Source organism: Lycorma delicatula, chromosome 5 (genome assembly GCF_047948215.1).
Source record: "Lycorma delicatula isolate Av1 chromosome 5, ASM4794821v1, whole genome shotgun sequence".
Taxonomy (NCBI): domain Eukaryota; kingdom Metazoa; phylum Arthropoda; class Insecta; order Hemiptera; family Fulgoridae; genus Lycorma; species Lycorma delicatula.
In genome coordinates this window covers 110,716-131,688 of record NC_134459.1, presented here as the reverse complement: position 1 = coordinate 131,688, position 20,973 = coordinate 110,716, and the positions used below count along the sequence as shown (strand labels likewise).

The window sequence follows — 20,973 nt, the reverse complement described above, 5'->3', positions numbered from 1 at the left end:
AAGAACAACAAGGCAAGTCACCTCAGATCCAAGCTCATCTTGTAAAATTGTAGTCTGACACAAACATACCAGTGTCTTCAAAGTATGTTGTGTTACGTGTAACACTCTACTGCTGTATAATTTCAATAGACGTGATAAAAAATCATCATCAAATTTCAAAATTTCTTCAGCCAGTTTAAAACTACTGGTTTCACACTGGTTTAATTCTAACATCCTAAAGAAACAAGAAAACATTATCCAACAAGACAAAACATTTAACAAACTACATACAAAATGAAAAAAGGTAACTTTTAAAGTAAACAACTCTATAAAAAACCTAATGTACTTCAATTAGTTAAAAAATAAATTATTAAATTATTTATCATTACAAGTCAAAAAGAAATTCCTGTGTTTACTTTTATCAAGCTCAAAGCTGGTTTGGATTACTTATGCCACCATTAATAGAAAACCCAAAAAGGAAAAGCTGGTTTAGGCTTTGTATTGGCTATACAAAGCCCAATCACACCAGAAAAGGAACCTCATGCAGCATTTATAAGATGTTATCAAGTTCCTTTCTCACTCAAGAGTAGATTTTAAAGATTGATGATAGATTAACTATCATCACCTCAAAAGTATAATACCATTATTATTGCATTTTTGTTTTCAACCAATGAATTGTCAAAAATATGAAAAGCACTCCAAGATATGATTATATAACAGACATCTACGAGGGATGTTTGATAACTTCATACAAAGTCAAGAGATGGTGCTCATAGTAAATTGTTAAGGTCTTCTTTCCCACATCTCAGTAAGGAGAATAAACAAGTAGTCAGAAGCATTCACAATGGTCATCATTTGAGTCAAATAATGTGATTTATGAAAATGGACAAATAGGAATTTCCTGTAGTGATCAAACATTACTTTTTGAAATGCAAAGTCAGACAGGAAGCTAAATCCAAGCTGGATAAATATTATGGTGAATCAGTTGTATCAGTTAAATAGTACACAGGTAGGTGGTTTGGTTATTTTCAGAGTGGTCATATGAGTACAAACTACAATGAAATTCCAAATGGCTTAATGAGGTTACAACTGCAGAGAATATTGCATGCAACATAAGAGGAATATACCTATTATAACATCTCTTTAGAAATTGAACTCCTTAAATTTGACTAGAAAAGCCAATATCTTTTGATATCAAATAAATATCAGGTGATCTTTTTATGTTTCTTTTAATCTCATCATTATATTCACTTCGGTCTTTATAGAAACTAGTAAGAGATGAGTAACTATATATTTTCTCTCTTTAGATGTGAGAGAAATTATATATACATACATATATATAAAATCAGGTTAATATATATAGGAACATAAACCTACATCTGATGTGGTAATAAATATATAACCATAACAAAAAGCATCTCAGCATTTCTGGCTTCGTATTTCAAAAAGTAATGTGTTATCACTACAGGAAATTCTTTTTTGTCCATTTTCCACAAATCACATTACTTGACTCAAATGACTACTATTATGAATGTAACTGACTACTTGTTTATGCTCCTCTCTCTCTCTCTATATATATATATATATATAGCAAGTTTTACGCTCCTGTATATACATGCTCCATACATATATATATATATATATATATATGTATATATATATATATAGTAGGGTTTACACTGCTCTATATATATAATTTTTTTTTTTTAATTTAAGTAGTGCAGGCATTAAATGACATTGATTTAATTGTGATCTTTTGCTACCATCTTTTGAATCTTACAAATGGTAATAAATATATTACTATATACTGAATGATAAATCACATTTCTACTTACATGGAAATTATCCGCTTTTATTCTACTTAAATTTCTATCCATTTTATCAATGTGGATACAAATAGTGGCCACCTTAGGATGTAGTGTTCATCATGTAGAATTTTTAAGGTGTATTTGAAAATGCTATTAAATGAATTACTAATATGTAGTAAAAATTAATGTTCAAATGAATAAATAAAAAAAATTAATTTTGAAAACTGCCTGTTTTAATGGCTCACCCACTACACTGAAGAAAGTTTGAAATACCAAAAACAGTAATACATTTTTTTTAAAAATCAACAATGATAATAAATTATTAAATTACAATAAAATGTAGAATAAAAACTCAGTAACTAATAACATGAAAAAAGAATTTTACTGAATAATTAATACCTTAATACTGTATCGGAAATTTTGGCCCATAAATTATGAATTCTTTCCTTATTACAAATTTCATCTTTCAAATGATTTTCTACTTTTAGTAAGGAAACACAGCACCTAAATGACAAAACAAATTTCTGAAAATACTCTAAATAGAAAATTACATTTTTAACAAACATATTAGGAAAAATAGAACAAGGATAAAAACACTGTTCACTAATGACTCATTTTTCTTAAAATTTAATTTATTCACAATCATCATGATTCATGAATCATGGTGTAATTATTAATAAATATTTCAAAAACAGTTTAAAAAAGTAGCAGAATTCTAAAAGGTATTACTTTTTCACATTGTAATACAAGGTCCATATACCAAATGCCTAAATTCAACATTTTTCTAGATTGGCAAATGCCCTATATGTTTTCCTTTTATAGTTTTTATTACATAAAATAACAAGGAAGTAATTTCATATGGAAAAAGTTAACTGTTGTGTATTTTTTTGATAACGTTTTACAAAATGTATGAGAGTAAGATAGTATCATGGCTTATATATACATATATAAAATATATATTTATACAGTGAAATTTAATGGATACTTCCCAATGACAGACTCCTCTTAACACAACACCTACATAGCAGTTTTATGGAGGTATTAATGGCTAAAATACTTCTCAATAACGGAGCTTCAATACAATGGATGTGGACAATGAATTTACCAATAAAAACTATTTAATCAGTTATTGAAAACAAACAACAAGAATAAAAATTGAATTTTTTTTTGTTTTATTTTATATTCAACGTAACTAATTTGTTTATCTGTTGTGAATTGCATCACTTCCTGCCTTGACGCTGATGTAATGATTTCAATCAATTTATCATCAGTTGCTGTACACTGAACCCACTAATATTTTTATGGTAGGTACTATATTTTTATTGTAGTACATTTTCCATATATAAGTTTACTGTACGTTCAATTTTGTGCATTTTATAAAAATCATTACAACCATCGTTACAGCAACTTAAAATGTTTCAAAAACATAAACACTTAACATAAAAAGAAAAAGTAGCAGTTATAAATGTCTACAAAAAGAAAAACTCACGTGTGTGTGACATGGCAAAATGTTTTGATATCAAGAAAATTCAGGTAAGTGATATATTAAAAAGTGGAGATGATATCCTAAGCTGTGGACTGAAAATGAAAATCAGTTTAGCAAACATACATTTCCTAAAATTCCAGGCTAGTGGTTGACATTTGACTTACGAGTGATTTTGCGGGGCTTATGCTAATAACATTCCAGTCTCTGGAACTTTGATGTATGAGAAAGGCCTAAAAATTGTAAAAAGAACTCAGTTTCGATAAATTTAAAGCATCAGGGAGTTCGATAGATAAATTCTGAATTAGACATAAAATTTCATTTAAAAATGTTTGTGGTGAAGCTGGGGCTGTAGATGAGAATTTGGGGTCTGATTGGAAGGAAAAGTTAAATGAAATAAGCGTGAGTTATAATGAAAGAAACATTTTTAATTGTGATGAGACTGGTCCTTTTTTTCCGGCTTTGCCCAGTAAAACAATGTGTTTGAAAGAGGATAAATGTACCGGAAGAAAAAATAAAAAGAAAGACCGACTGTTATGTTGACTGTGAATTTGAAAAAGCATTAATAATCGATAAATCTGTAAAGCCTCGATGTTTTACGGGCATAAACATAAACTCGTAAGAAATTGAATGGTATTCAAATAAAAAATATTGGATGACTAGGGCCATAATGATGGACTGGTTGTTAAGTTTTGTTCATAGAATGGGAAGGCAAAATAGGAAAGTCATACTATTCTTGGACAATGCAAAATCGGACCCTAATGTTAGCTTAGAAAATGCAGAATAATATTTCTTCCCCCACATACTACTGCAGTATGTCAACCACTAGATCAGGGGATCATTCAGAACTTTAAAATTTCGTACAAAAAAAGGTGTTATGTACTTGTTGTCAACAATGTATGAAGCTATCAATGCTGATGAGCTTTCTAAAAGCATTAGTGTGTTGGATGCAGTTTTATGGATTCATCTGGTGATAAAGTAGGATAATACTGTGACAGTGAGAAATTTTTTTGTAAAAACCAGTGTTAAACCTCCACAAACTTCAATTTCGTCAATGAAAATCTTAGTGAACCAAATGAAAATTCTGTAAAACAGAGTGAATAATAAGAACTTATTGAACAGTTTGGAAACAGCAAAGAGTACCCAAATATTGACGATATTCTCAACACAGAGGACATATCAACTGATATCTATGATGTTGTTGCTGCCTCAGAGTTGACTACTTCCAAAATAAGCAACAACGACTCTCTGACAATGATGAACCCAGATTTACCATCACGAGTAAGGAATTAGTTAAGTAAAGGATAGAAGTTAGAAAATAAAAACAAATATTTCTTACACCAGAAGTGCAGTCACTTATTGAAAAAAAAAAACTAGGACTTAGTCCAAACTAAAATATGAGGTGTGGCTATTAAATAACAAGACTAATTCTACTACAGAAGAACTGCGCATGCACCAAATTCATATGAGCAACAGCTGTATAGAGTGAAGCCTTCTCTTTCGATTACTGCCACTCCAGTTTCTGCAGACATATTAGTCTGGTCATGGCCTTCATTTGGATAACATCTATTTTTTTGTTTTGCTGCGAAAAAATAATAAGTGTTTTATTAAAGCAAAGAAGTGTCGTGAAATTTCATATGAAATTTGGAAAAACCACTACTGAAACTTATCTTTTATTAAAAAAAGGTAAATGGCAGTGAATGTTTATCATGTACATGAGGTTTTGAGTGATTTAAGCATTTTCAAGATAGCCGAGAAGACATTGAAGATAATGTTCACCAAGGTTGCCCTTCCACAACAAAAACAGATAAAAATATTGAAAAAACCCATAATCTGATCTGCTCTGACCATCGATTAACTATTCTTGCCTTTATTCAAAGTCCTTGCTCAAATCCGTGAAAAAATAAGAAAGACCTGGACTGTGAAAGAACAAGTTATGGGTTCTTCATCGGGACAATGCACAGACTCACACTGCATTGTCTGTCAAGACATTTCTAGCAAAATATAACATCCCACTGTGTGTGTGTGTGTGTGTGTGTATGTATGTGTATGTATGTATATGTGTGTGTGTGTGTATGTGTGTGTGTGATGACAAAAAGAGAAACTGATTGCTAGTCATCCTTTCAACAGAAAAAATTATTTTTTTATCAAAAAATGTGATTACTAGCCCTAAAAAATTTACTTCTTGGCTAGAACACACAGTAGCCAGACTGCATTAATTAACTGTATTTGAATTTTAAAATTAGATAAATTGGGTATATATTAAGTCAACGGAATCACTTTAATAACTTCTTAGCATAACTTCTTAATGTAGGACATTTAGCCATTAATTAACCATAAAATAAGAAACTTTAAAGTTCCATTAGATTGATATAAAGATGGTGGACACTTCATTTAAAAAACTAAATTTTAGAAAATATTTTTGTCATGTATACAATTTAGTCAGGCATTCTTTTAAGTGGTCCTTATCACATTAACTTGATGTACATTAAATAAAGGCGTTATTCAAACAATTTTGTTTAGCATAAAATAATCAACATCTTTGAATTTGATATCTTTTCAGTTACTTTTCATAAAAATAGCTTTCACAGCCGGACAAATAAAAGATTTTCCATCAAGAGTTAGGAATCCACACACATATTTCTCACAATCAGATTGTAATGTATAATTCTAATGACAGACATCCAGTGTTAAACTACTTTTTTATAATTTAATATTCTTAAAGTGGCACCTAATTAACTGTGAATAGTTATCTAATAGCAATTCTAAACACTAAATTGCTCTGTAAAACATATGCAAAAGGCAGGGCAGTTATAAGTTACACAAATGAAACACTTCGTGTGCAGAAGCACTTTCAATTTGATTCTGAAGTTAATCTTACTTATGATTGACATTTGGAAAGTTCTCACAGAAACATAAGATTTTTCATAAATTTATCACTTTTTATTCTTCAATATAGAGAAAAACATACATCCAAAAATTCTTTCAATCTAGAGTATGGATTATTCTTGTATTGAATCTTGCAATTCAATACATTTAAATCAATGATTTTCTAACTTATTAATAACCTCAGAATAATGCAATTTGTCCAACTCTGCAAAATAAACAGTTTCAGCTTTGATCTCATCATCTAAAAAGAACCTTCATCCCATGAGCCAATTCTTCATGTTTGGGAATATGAAGTAATCGACGGGAGCCTTATCATGATGAAGCTCTTCTAAGAAAAGGTCATGGAGCTTTGCAGCAACAAACTACCAAGACATGTATTCAGACGCATTATCATGGTGAAAAAGCACTTTCTTTTTGGCCAGATATGAACATTTAGCCTGAATAGCACCCTTCAATTGGTCCACTAATCAATTATAATACTTCCTGGTGATGGTCCTGCCTTTTTCCAGGTAGTACCATTCTTGTAATGTAAGCATCGCACCACAAGAATCCTAAAAATCCAAAGCAATAATATTTCCAGCAGATACAGAACCATTTTTGCTTTCTTTTGGCACTTTCACCCGCTCCTATCTGTATTCACCTGGGCTGACCTGAGCCCCAAGGGTCCAGGTTCTGGCTAGACAGGCCAGCTAGAATGCATGTGTATATATATTAAATCAACATAAATATATAAATCAAACATATATAAATCAAGTTTTATATATATATATAAGGGACTTAATAAACCTCCATTAAATCTTCTGCCTGCAATCTCAAATGTTTCAATCATGCAGGGGTCTGTAATAAATGGAATGCCCTGATTTTGCATCTAGAAAACTTAAATCTGTTACACAGTAAGTACGTTTAAAAAAAATTTGTTGTAAAGAACAAAATATTTAAAATAAACATATTTATAAAAATATATAGGTCGTTTTCTAAGTACTTGTTTATAAAGTTGATCGCTTCAAATTAAATATGGAGGAAACAAATTTTTTGATGAGATAAACTTTTTTGCTAACTAAAAATAAATGTACTATAGGACTTCATACTGCTATCATTGACATTCTTGAATTACAGATAATAGTATAAAACAAAAACTAATCAATTGATAGATTGTAACTTTGGCTATAATTGTTATATTTTATCTTCAAAAAACTTATAGCAATAAAAAAAAAAATTACATTTTTTTTCATATAACTACTTACACTCAGATAATAAAATTTAAGTATCTGCACAAACATCTGAATATATAACTGTACCAGAAAACCATTATAACCCTTTACCATCCTAGATAGTACTAATTATTTAACTGGCTCATAGACTAATAATACAATTTTACCTAATTACATAAAATCTAACAATTAAGTATAAAAGATAATTGTAAAATAAACTGCAGACTTTGAATGTATAGAAAAATAAGTTAACTGCCCCTTTTTTTTGCTCATTGTTTCTATGTCTACTTAACCTAGAGTTCATGTTTAACCTTCTCTGAAATAATATAGTGTAACTTCAAAGTAAAATTAGTGTAAGTGATCTTTCACATATTTGTCTTTATGGGTAAATAAATATGAATAAATATTTTCATATATGATAAAAACTACAACAGGCTTCACATATAATCGAAGCTACAACTGTAAATCACAGGAAGTAATGATTAGGAGAAACAAAAAAATTACATACCAACAATCAAAGCTATGCTTAATAAATTACATTAGATTTTAAACAATTCTGGAGCTAATGAAAAAGGGAGACAATATGAATGATTCTTTCATACTGTTTATTTATTGCTTTGTTATTTTATAATTTTTACTCTATTTACTTAACTTAGTAAACATAAGAATTGTCAATGATATTTTAAAAGAAAAATATCATACGTGTAGGAAATTTATTAAAGGATTAATTTATTTTATACCCTCAGCAATTTATCAATTTGAAGAATACTTAGACAAGATACTGCTTAAAGCTTATAAAATTAAAAACTATACAATAAGCAATCTTACTAAGTTTTTGTGTTTGTCATCAATCACCTGACTGGTTTCACGTACTTCTTCATTCCTCTCCATTTTAAGCATATCTCCTATTTTTTATACACCCATTACATCCTAAAAACTCAATAACTTATTTTAAAAACTTTAATCTCAATCTTCCTTTATCATTTTATCTTTTATGCATCCTTCTAGAACCTTATTTTCTGGCCCAGAAATTCTCAAAACACAGCCAACCAACCTCATCCATTTTTACAAGATTATTCCAGAAATAATTCTCTTCACAATATGTCTTAAAACCTCTTCAATCCTTATTCTATCAATCCATCTAATCAACATTTACATTTCAATGGCTTCACATTTCTTTGTTTTCCTGGCTTCCCTTCTGTCCATGCATTACTGCTGTTGTGAAAATTTCTAAACTAATAAATAATTTTTACTATATTCATTAATATTTACTATGAATATGTATGATTTAGAAATTAAAAAATTTCTAAATCTATACATGATACCAGATCATTATTTCTTTATAAAAGCTCTCTTGGCATGTGTAAGGGTGCTGCTTTTGGCATTTTCTTTATTTTGTACAAATATTTTGTATAAATAATTTTTCTTTTATCCCTTCTTTTCTTTTGGACAATATAAATAATGCTTTTATTGAAATTGAAACCACATCTAAAGTCTCAAGTTTTCTATACGACAGTGTATAATCTATTCAGTTCTCCTTCAGATAGCATATAATTCAGAAAGTATATCACCAATTCCTATAGGTTATTATTTTTAAAGACATTCAACGCTCTGTAAAATGCATACTGTAATACAGTCTCCTCTAAATCATCACTCACTTCTTTTTTCTCCCCAAGTAAGTTTAGATGCCTTTCTCAAGCTAGATATATGTTAACTGTAATTACATTCTTCACTGCAGACCTTGTCCTCCACCCATCTCTCTTTGTAATTTCGCACTTTCTATTAATTTCCTGATTTTCCTGAGTTCGCAAAATCTTCCAGACAGTTGGCTGTGGAATATCAAGTTTACTACTAATGTGTTGAGTTGACTTCTTTAGACTATGAATGAAACTCACCCTGACTCTCTCCACTGTTTTATCCAAAATGCTTAGGTGTCCGGTGTTTTTACCTTTGCACAAACAACCAGTGTCTTTAAACTGTCAATACCGTTTTAGAATGTTTTGGTGGTCTGGTGGTTCTGTTTCAAACTGCAGTAACAACGGCCAAACATTTCATTCATACTCTAAGAATGAGCATGCTTTCTGTTGCATAGATGCCATTTTAGAAACTGAGCTTGTGCTGCTACATGTCGGCGACTACTTTAAACTTAACCTGAAACTTGGACAGTTGTGTTTATTTTCATGTATCATTCATCATTTTACATTTACTTTAGTACAGATTTTTAAAATTTGATAAATCATTTATAATCACTCTATATTATTAGATGAGTAGAGTACAGCTTAAACAAAGAACATATTGCATCATCTTGTAGTGATTTTTTTGTGTTGCTAACTAAATCACATTCTGTGATTATAGTTTCCATGAATGAAATTTAGAGAATATGGCTGCAAGTTTTCTAAATAATTTTCGTATTAAAATACTAAGAATATGAGTTTTACATTGTTATACTACAGAATTCGATTTTAAGGGATGATGAAAAACTAAAATTACTCAATTATGTAAAAAAACTTGTTTTTTACATAATTAGAAAAAAAAATTATTATTTATTAGGAAAAAAAATCTGTATATATATAATATATGAGAATAAAATTGAGAATGTCTTTTTTTAAAACTGATTAAATAAGTAAAATAAACTCATTAGAACAAATTTTTAACAGTTGGATCAAATTAAGTTAAATACTGGGTGAAGTGAATGAAAAGTAGTATTTGTTAATACAGAGTGTTTTTAAGTACTAAGTTTTTTATTTGAATAAGAACTAATTACAATCAAGGTTAATATCAACTTTGTTTTACCAAATTTTTATAGGAACTGTTTAAAAAACAAAGTGAACAAAAATTTCTTACTTGATTTTAAATTAAGTAACAACTAGATCAGAAGAACAAATGCTTGTTTTTTTTTTAATAACAGTGACGGTGATGTTCTTTAATATATGTAACAGGAAAGTGTACAGTGAATGAAGAAAACTGGATTAGGTGTAACTGCATTTTAAAAATGTTAGAAAAAATTTTTAATTGAATTATTGCCATAAAAAGTGAAACATACGGTGCTGCTATTTCATCGAGACAGCTAACAAACGTCCCAGAACTTTACTAAAACATCAGATTTTCATTTGTTTCAATTTTGATGTTCTTTATGGCAGATTTCATATTATTTAAAGTTTTTATCTCTATAATTTTGCCAGTTTTACCAAATGCATGTAGCATAGATCTATTTCCCAGGTTTGTTTCTTTGACGATATCACACTCCTGGGAACTTACACTTTCTGAATATTATTTTATTTTTTAGTAATTTTACAAACAAATCCCTATCTATCTTTTGTCTTCTACCTTTCCATTTGGTGAAGATTACATTTTGAAATTACTGTAAAATATTAATTTGTGACATTTCTTTACTGAAGACGACAATGTAAATGATATGAAATTAAGATTATTTCATGTCAAGCAGCAACCAAACAAAAGTGACATAACATTTCAGAATGTTTCAGTATACATGTGTGTGATTCATTGAAAATGTAATAACTAGTTATAATTACTTACTAACTAGAAGTTTATCCAAGTGATTCTAAGTTAGACTATTTACTAGTGTGTAGTTTTAGCATCCTTTTATTTACATCATTTTGACTAATTGCTAAAACTACTCAGTAGTAACTAACTTTATTCACTTTACTGGCTGTTTAGTTCATTTTAATTACAGATAATGTATTTATTATGTAAATATTGCTTGCATATTTTCTTCTTATTGAATTACTAGAACTTTTCTTTACAAGAAACTTTGCAACGCATATATTTTTTTATATCGAGTGAGAACTTAATTTTGCAAGCGATCTCTCTTATTTTGTAGAGTGTGGGTTTAAATTAAATGAATTCTAACAATAGCAGGATTCTGTACTATATAGAGGTAAATTTGGTTTTAAATTAATGAATTTACCTGTAGTGTTGGTAAGCATTTTATTCAACTGCAGATTACATTGTGAAATTCATTTTGTCTAAATTTTATTATTATTATTCTATTTAAATTTATGATCTACCACTTCCTCTTTGTGATAAGTTACATATCCTGTTACATATGAGGAACTGATTACTTATCTTTCATTTTTTTGTTTATTTACTTTTAAATCTAGAGATATTAAAATCTACAATATTTAATTTTTTATTACTTATATTGGTTTTTTTTTTCAGGAGAGGAAACAAAATGCACAAGTTAGATCTGTAGTTAAGGGAATAGTAAATGAGGATAGAGAGATATAGAAAACATTTTTATAATCTATTTTGAATTTATTTTATATATTTATTTAATTTAGTAATTTAGGCGCGATTAATAATATTGGGTTTAGTTTTTATCCATCTAGCTTTATCAGCATCCCATAATTTATAACTTTGTTGTATTTCACCAATGTTAATGTTTGAAGGACGGACTAAATGCATGATATTGTCAATGTCTTGTCAAATTAGAACTTATAATAAAAGACAAATCTGAAGGTCCTAATCTAGATATAGATCAACAATAAGCAAGTTTGTTGTTTGTGAACATTTTCAAAAAAGTCACATCCGCACATATAAATCATTCAGCCCTTTGTTGTGTAGTCTTTCTTTGCATTAAGACAGTTGATTTGCAATTCACGGTGGAGATTTTAAAATTTTAATTAATTAATAATTCCTTCATTGTTATAAATAATTATTTGTTCACTGTAATTACACAAGTCTAAAAGATAAAAAAAAGTCTTTTTTATGTACTTTCACGCCACTTCACATAACAGGAAAAGATGATAACTTTTGGTCCTGCTTGTCAACACCTACTAATATTTTTATTATAGTCAACCATTACATTAGGTATTAATACTATTTTAGGGTTAGGCTTCTTTATTTCTGTTTGAGGAATAACCTCCTGGTACTCTACACGAGCATGAAGTGTGGACAACATTGTTACCATCTTCTGGTCATGCCACTTTACAAACAACAAATTTTTACTAGAAAATGAAAGTTCACCTTTCTTCAATTTTATTTTCTTCAGATCTTTAGGGGTGTATTTCCTTTAATTTGTAAGGTTCCCACAGCATAAGTACCTTGATCGAGAACCATTCTGTATAATTTCAGTGAAGTGTACCAGTTATCCATGCACAGAACACAGCTTGGTGAAGCAAATTTGAAAATTTGATTTTGTGTGAAGCTAATTTGTCTCACTGCAAATTTTCATTACACAACACAAATTTGCAGCGAGACAAATTTGAATCCAATTGTTCTCCCAAAAATTTATTTGATAACATCCAATTCTGCTGAATCCGAAACATCACTTTTTTCACTACTGTTTTCATTTAGAATGTTTTCTACAAAATTGCTAAACTCCTTAGCCTTAACAAAAACATCACTTCAAGACGTCATAATGTAAACAAAACACGAACAAGTTGGGAAATAACAATTGAAATCACGCCAATAACAGTTGATTTTCGATGTGAAAATTGATAGTACAATTACAAGGAGATTTGATAAGGTAGTAATGAGGAACAGTCTCATACTTTCTGTTTTGGTGTAAATCATAATATGTTTAATATTCATTTTGCTGCAGTATGTAAGTAAGAAAGACAGAATTTTTTATCAATAGAAAAATAAGGATTTTTGTTATGTATGGCTGTTTTTAATTAATAAAAAGCAGAAAAATTTGTATAAATTTGAGGAGAAAAAACAAACTTAATGTTTCAAGTTGTGGTTTGAATGTGCTTATTAATAAATATTAAAAAAGAAAATCTGTTTGCAAACCTAAACAATACTGTTTACAAACTAAATAAAAATTTACACAGTTCCGGGCTAGAAGAGACTGACTGACTTTTTATTATTTTAAATATTTTTTGTAAATTTGTGCTCAAGAAATATACAAAATCATAAATTAAATGGGAGAACTAAAAAGAAGTATAATTAAAAAAAAAAATAGTATTAAAATATATTGTTCTAACTTTAGATTCATATTATGTTGGGTTTTCTGGTTTTTTCGATTGCCCTGGTCTCCTTCATTTACAGTTGAGAATTTCAATGTGCTTCAAAATGAAATGAGCTTGCTATGCACTGTCAGCTTTTTTGCAATAGCTTTTTTACAAAAGTTACAAGTGTATACATCTCGCATTTTCAGTTACAGACATCTGAACCTACCCCTGGTTACACGTTAGGGTGTTGTGGAGCATTATGTGCGAGTAACTAAAACAAAAACACACTCTATTGCCTTTGCTTTAGTTAGAGTGATAGTCTTATAGCAAGATTAATTAAGAGAACCTTTTTTTTTTTTAGAAAACCCATAAAAAAGTTCAAACAATACTAAGCCATTACAAACAAAGTTCTGCCATTAACTATCTGTATTTAGGCTATTCAGGGTACCATAAACTACATGTAGTAGTTATACCTATCTTATATTTTTAGATAAAAGTTAGGGATTCCATTACATTAGGTGAAATAATTTTGTTAAGTATCTAAACTAAGATATTTAGTAAACTAAGATCAGGTAAAAACCATAAATCCACCAGGTTGGTTTAGTGGTGAACATGTCTTCGTAAATCAGCTGATTTCAAAGTCGAAAATTCTAAGGTTCAAATCCTAGTAAAGGCAGTCACTTTTATACGGGTTTATGTGGGTTTCAATTAACCACACATCTCAGAAATGGTAGATGTGAGACAATACAAGACTACACTTCATTTACACTCATACATATCATCCTCATTCATTCTCTGAAGTAATCCTGACGGTGGTTCTGGAGGCTAAACAAAAAAAGAAAAACTGTAAAAACCATAAAAAATAATATGAGACTTTATGTTTGATTATAATGTTGAAAAAAACCTTAAAACATAGTTGTTAGATCTTACCTAGCAACTTTTGGCTTATTTTTCTTCCAGTTTTGTGGTTTCCAAAATCTTTTTCTACTTCTCTGACCTTAAACTGGTCTAAGATTTAGGTCTAAGATTGAGGAAGAGGGAGAGAGAGGGAGAGAATAATGCTAATTACATTCATTAGAGCAAACAATAAACATAACCTCAAAATCATGTTGAATTCCAAATAGCTGATTGGTGGGACAGCAGCTAGCATCAAAACTACATAATCCATTGGATTATCTGACTTTTGTAATTAACTACGACTTTAAAATCCTACTTTTCCTTTAAAATCCTTTTCTTAACTTTACTTCTTTACTTTTCTTTAATATCCTACTTTTAAAATAGATTTTATTGATTGATTGAGTTTTGATACAAACCAACAGTAAATTTGGATTCCTTGCCTAAAACATTATAAGAAACCACTGCTAACTAAATATTGCAAATTTTGGATTATCTGAGTCTTTTTGATTCTAGCCCCCTCATGTAATAGAAAACAAAATTGAGCTTCTCGTATCTCTTAATACTGACAGCACTATGGATTTCTAATCTTTTCTTCTCAGGTTCTCCGATTGTGCAAGTTTCATTTCCGTATAAAGCTACACTCCAAACATATACTTTCAAAAATGTTTTCCTGACGTTTAAATTAATTTTTGATGTAAGGAAATTATGTTTCTGACTGAAAGCTTGTTTCGACTGTGCTATTCGGCATTTTATATTGCTCCTGCTTTGTCCATTTTTAGTAATTCTACTTTCAAAATTACAAAATTCTTCTACCTCCATAATCTTTTCCCTTCCTATTTTTATACTCAGTGGTCCATCTACATTGTTTCTACTATATTTCATTGCTTTCATTTTATTCTTGTTTATTTACATGCGGTAGTTCTTGTGTAGGACTTCATCATAGCATATTCATTGTTTCTTGTAAATACTGTTTTACTCTTTGTAAGAATTTACTCTTTAAACTATATCATCAGCAAATTGTAGAATCTTTATCTTTTCATTTTGCACTGTTACTCTTGATCTAAATTGTTCTTTAACATCATTAACTACTAGTTCTTTGTAAAGATTAAAAAGTAACAGGAATAGCGAACATCCTTGTTGGACTCCCTTTTTTATTACGGCTTCTTTCTTATATTCTTTGATTATTACTGTTGCAGTTTGGTTCCTGTAAATGTTAGCAATTGTTCTTTTATCTCTCTACTTGAACCCTAAGTTTTTTAAAATTCTAAATATTTTATTCCAGTTATGTTATCATTGCTATTGGCAGTTGCCTTTTCTAAGTCTATAAGTGCCAACTATGTTGGTTTGTTTTCCTTTAGTCTTCTTTCTCTTATTAATCTGAGTGCTAAAATTGCTTCCCTTGTCCCTATACATTCCCTGAAACCAAATTGGTCTTTTCCTAACACTTTTTCCTCTCTTGCCTCAGTTCTTCTGTGCAGAATTCTAGTTAAGATTTTTGATGCATCAATAATTAAGCTAATTGTTCTGCATTCTTCACATTTATCTGCTCCTGCTTTCTTTGGTATCATGACAATAACACTTTTTGAAGTCTGACAGAACTTCCCCTTTTTCGTAAATATTACACACCAGTTTGTATAATCTATCTTATCAGTTCCCCACTGTACTGCGCAGTAATTCTGCAGGTATCCTGTCTATCCCAGGAGCCTTTCTGCCATTCAGATCTTTTAATGCTCTCTTAAATACAGATCTCAGTATTGTATCTTCCTTTTCATCCTCTTCGATCTCCTCTTCTTCCTCTATAACACTAGTTTCTAATTAATTTCCTCCATATAACCCATATATATTAATATATTCCACCCACCTATCTACCTTTATTTTCGTATTATAAATCTGTACCATCTTTGTTTAACACATTATTAGATTTAATTTATATACCACAAAATTCTCCTTAACTTTCCTGTATGCTCTGTCTATTTTACCAATGATCATTTCTCTTTTCACTTCTGAACACTTTTCTTTAATCCACTCTTCTTTAGCTAATTGCACTTCCTGTTTATAGTATTTCTTTATTGTCAATAGTTCGTTTTACTTTCTTCATCTTTAGCAATCTTATACTTTCTATGTTCATCCATCAGCTGCAATATATTCTTTGATATCCAAGGTTTTCTGGTAGTTCTCTTTGTTCTGTCTAAATTCTGTACTGCTGATTTAAGAAATCCTTTTTAACATTCTCCCATTCTTCTATATTTTCTACCTTACTTTTTTTACTCAGACCCCTTGTGATGTCCTCCCAAAAATCTTCTTTACCTACTCTTCCTCAAGCTTCTCTAAATTCCACCGATGCATCTGACACCTTTTCTTCAGGTTTTTAAACCCTAATCTACTTAGGGTGCTTATCCTGTCTGTTCCAGGATAAGCATTGCAGTCAACAAGTTTATCTGATACCTTGCATTATCACTTGGCTTTTTCCTTGTGTATATTCTTCTATTATGCTTTTTAAACTGGGTGTTCGGAAATACTAAATTATACATCGTACAAAACTCGGTAAGTCGGTCTCCTCTTTCATTCCTTTTTTCCTAGCCTGTATTCACCCACAGTATTGCTTCCTTGCCTTTTCCAATGCTTGCATTCCAGTCTCCAACTATGTATATACACTCATATATCACATATTTCCTCGTATGTACACTCTACCTCATCATCTCAAGGGACTTGTAGTCATATAGATGTAACCGATCGTTGTCGGCTTAGGTTTTGACTTTATCCTTACAATGATTCTATCGCTATGCATTTTGAAATACTCTATTCTCTTCCCTATCTTCTTGTTTACTATGAAACCTACCTGCCTGCCCTTTATTTGAAGCAGAGTTAATTATTCTTGGGGAAAAAACAATTCTAGTTTTCCATAGCTTTCATCAGAAGATTGAGTGATGTTGATATGGCCATTTAAGTCCTGACCTACACCCATAACAACTACTGAAAAAGTTGCTGCCTTCTTTCAGGAGTCAGTAAAATATTAGTTAACTTTTATTGTTAGTTGGACAATTAACAATTTCAAAACTCTTAAAAAAACTCAAGGAAACTACGTAACAATAAACTATTTTTAACAAAATATTTTAATGAATATATATTGATCTTTTAATATGTCATTATTTAAATTTAAAATATATTTATAATTTTTGTGAAATATAATAGCGTGTCGTTGCTGAATAGTAATGTTTTATAGATTCTTTTATATATACCAGGATTTTCAGGAGATGCTTGTGAATCAGCCTTCTAACCACTTATGTGCGCAGTCTTGAATTCTACAAGCTAACTGAATTAGGTATAGACATCATTAAAAGTACTTTGATTTAGATACAAAATATTTAGATTGGCAACAGAAGTGTAACAGAGGGGATATTTTAGTTGTCAAATTGCAATTTTGCCTGAGGTTACACTATATTTATTTCTTGTACATTTAAAATGATATTATATACATAAAATTATATTTAAAATATATATTGTATAATTAAAATTTTATCAAGTAACTGGGACAAAATGACAAATTGGCTGGGATGCTGGGACCTCATCATCAAAGCGGGACGACTGGTAAGCCTATAAATATATCATCTCGGGCAATAAAGCTAAATGAAAACAGACTTATGCTGGTAATCAATAAAACTATTGAATTTATAAAATTGTATGGCCTCTTCTATAATCTTATCATGTTTATTTCAAAAATATAATGTATACACGTTATATTTAATTATATTTTAAGCAATAATTAATTATTTATAATATTATCTATTATAACAATATATTATATAATTATATTTTAAGCGATGAATCAAGAAAGAAGAAAAAACTAAACTATTCTAAGGAGAGAAAATTTTTTATAAATTCCTTAGAGATATTTGATAAGAGATAATTAGGTGTTGACAATATTATGTGTTAGTCCTTCAGAAAATTGATTAATTATATTGTATGATTTGATGTGTCACAGAAAGGATTATTTCCAATCTAATATAAAATTTCTTATGCCAATGAAACCTTATTTACATTGATATTGTTTTTTTTTTTTAATATATATAATGTATTGTATTTTATTTTAAAAAATTGAGACCTTTGTATTACATATTTTATTATTTTTATTGTTAATATATTAAAAATAACTTATACTTTTTATTGATTTTATTGTAACTTATAAGAATTATTCATAGAATTAAAATTATAATTAATTCATATTTATGGTGTTTTTAAGGAATAAAACCTGTTCACAATGAAATTTTTTTAAGTATTAAAGACATTTTCCTAAAATTTCTGTTACATTTTACTTTCGTTATTGCGGTTGAGTTAATGACATTTACTAAGCTTGAGTACTAACAAGTAAATATTGCTGCTGAAGTTAGGTATACGTTATAAAATGAGAAGAGAAATTAAATTAAAAAGTAAACAAGATTAAAACAATTTGTTAGTGAATTGTATCCTGGAAATTGAATGGTATGATTGAAGTATAATAAAATGCCTGCAGCTAATGCTGGATTCAGTTCACTACATGCTATTAGCATTTTTGTTATTAATGAATACTAGAGTTGCAGTTAAAAAAATGGGTAAACAAAGGACAATTTAGTTTACAAAGGGGTAATTTTATGAGTTTGCAAAATCTAGTTTACCAGCTAAGGATTAAGGTTGTAAAGCTCCCCAAAATATCAGAAATAAAGAAGTTGGAAAGTAAAGTAATTATACAGTATTAGTATTATTTATGTACCTCTAAGATTGAGGTTGAACCCACTGGCTTGGACTAGTGGTGAGCGTGTCTTTGCAGATCAGCTTATTTCAAAGTCGAGAGTTCCAATGTTCAAATCCTAGTAAAGGCAGTTAATTTTACACAGATTTGAATACTAGATCGTGGATATCGGTGTTCCTGTGTGATTGGGTTTTAATTAACCACACATCTCAGAAATGGTCAACCCTTTTTTTTTTACTTCTCGGCCCTCGGCCCCCCTAGTTCAATCCAACTTTCAGGTATAGCTCGAACCAGAGGGGTGTCTATTTCATCGACGAGCCTCCCCACATACCAGCTGTATGTCTGGAATGGCAGGTTAGATCCATTATCATTTGCCTGTTTGACGCCATGGCCAGACACAGCATTGGGTTTTTCAACATTCATTTTAAAACCTAATGCTCATTCATTTTAAAACCCTAAAAGCTAATGCAAAAATATGAAAACTTCAATCGAAGTACAATTTTAGTAATGTAAGTCATCCAACCTAAATACTAAATACAATTAATTACTTACCACATAGTTTATTTTTTTAAAAGTATATATGTGAAATGCACTTTCAATGTCATACAAATATTGTAAAAGTGTCCACCTTAAGCCTCAATGCCAGCATGAATGTAATTTTCACATTATTTGAAATATTTAATGTTGCCTCTAAACTACTGAGAATTTATTTATAAACATTTATTTATAGTTTATAAAGAATACATTATTTGAAAAAGAAAATTGTTTGAAAAATTCAAGAAATGGGAATCTGAAGAAGAAAGTCAGTCTGACCAAAAGTTTGTGGATCCCAAGGAACCACAAACCATGAGACAATAGTCAGTCCCAAAAAATAATAAATTGTACAACACTTAAAAAATTTGCTGTACAACCTGACCCGTATAAAAATTTTGCAAATTGCCTATATTTAGTTTATGTAATTTTGAGTTTGATGTGACAGATGGGTTAAAAATGTTATAAAAATAAAAAAAAACACGTTAACTGCAATAATTATTTATTTCTAAACGCTGGAAAAGTAAGTACAATAATTGAAATGTTATAGTAACAAACTGTACAGAACATTAGAAAACATGAAAGTTACTGCTGCTACAAAGCATTAGTTTGTCCACTGGTACAATCATAACCATCAGACATCATGTGTACAATCAGACATGATACAAGTTTGTGGATATTACTTTAGGTTAGCACACTGACAAGTTACAGAGGGGAAGTATTTTGAACATATATTATAGAATGGTATGCTTTCTAAATTTATTTCATTAGTTATTTACAATCTAAAACATTCATTTAAAATTTTAAAATAAATATTCTAATATTTAAAGTAAATAATATCAGCTGATATAGCTATTTAATTTGTTATGTTGTTAATTATTAGTTATTGTTTATTATTATCAATATTATAGCACTGTTTAAAGTTTGTTATTGTATGATGCATTATGAATGTAAAATGCAATAGAATTGTTCATGCAACACATTTTACCTCATTTTATAGTTAACATGATTTTTCCATCATTCAATTTTGAGTGCTTATAACTTGATAACAAAGTCATTAACAGAAAAATGGGTTTCACCGTTGTTTTTCTTGTAAAATTTTAAATTGAAATCATGTGTCATATATCCAAACTCCTATTTAAAAAAAAAATTAAGTTTGATTCAATATGGCAGATCCAAGGTGGCGGACAAAAATTAAAAACCCGCCATAATACAGATTTTTTTTTAACTATGTAGAACTCAATTTCTTTCTGCCTCCAATGACCTGTAAGACATGCAGTATAAAGCTGCATATATATATAAATATAAATAGAGTGTCACACAAAGAAATGGAGAAACTTTCAGGACATGTTCTACTCATGAAAATAATAAAAAAAGTCCATATAAACATAAGTCTGGAAACACTTTGTTTTCGAGTTACAGCTAGCAAAAGATTTTACTTGGATTTCAACTCTTCTAATAAAAAGAATCCCTACTGTAATTTTTGGGACCCAAATTAAGGCATAAAGTTAGTGGTTTCTCATATAATTTGAGG

The 20,973-nt window shown here is 29.4% G+C and overlaps 2 protein-coding genes across 5 annotated transcripts in view; both read right to left on the bottom strand.

The window, feature by feature from the left end:
* LOC142324611 (uncharacterized) overlaps positions 1 to 20,555 on the bottom strand; it is a 70,560-nt gene extending 50,005 nt beyond the window's left edge. For 2 of the 3 annotated variants that reach the window (XM_075365466.1, XM_075365460.1), the window contains exon 1: positions 22 to 178. In XM_075365466.1, the coding sequence (XP_075221581.1) occupies positions 22 to 38 (17 nt within the window). In that variant the 5' untranslated portion in view covers positions 39 to 178. Of the gene's footprint in view, positions 1 to 21; positions 215 to 2,186; positions 2,292 to 20,427 lie in introns of those variants that run through there. The other variant, XM_075365462.1, reaches the window with a different exon arrangement.
* LOC142324609 (uncharacterized) overlaps positions 19,925 to 20,973 on the bottom strand; it is a 36,166-nt gene continuing 35,117 nt past the window's right edge. The window contains exon 8 of one of the 2 annotated variants that reach the window (XM_075365456.1): positions 19,925 to 20,703. In XM_075365456.1, the coding sequence (XP_075221571.1) occupies positions 20,668 to 20,703 (36 nt within the window). In that variant the 3' untranslated portion in view covers positions 19,925 to 20,667. The remainder of the gene's footprint in view (positions 20,704 to 20,973) is intronic. The other variant, XM_075365455.1, reaches the window with a different exon arrangement.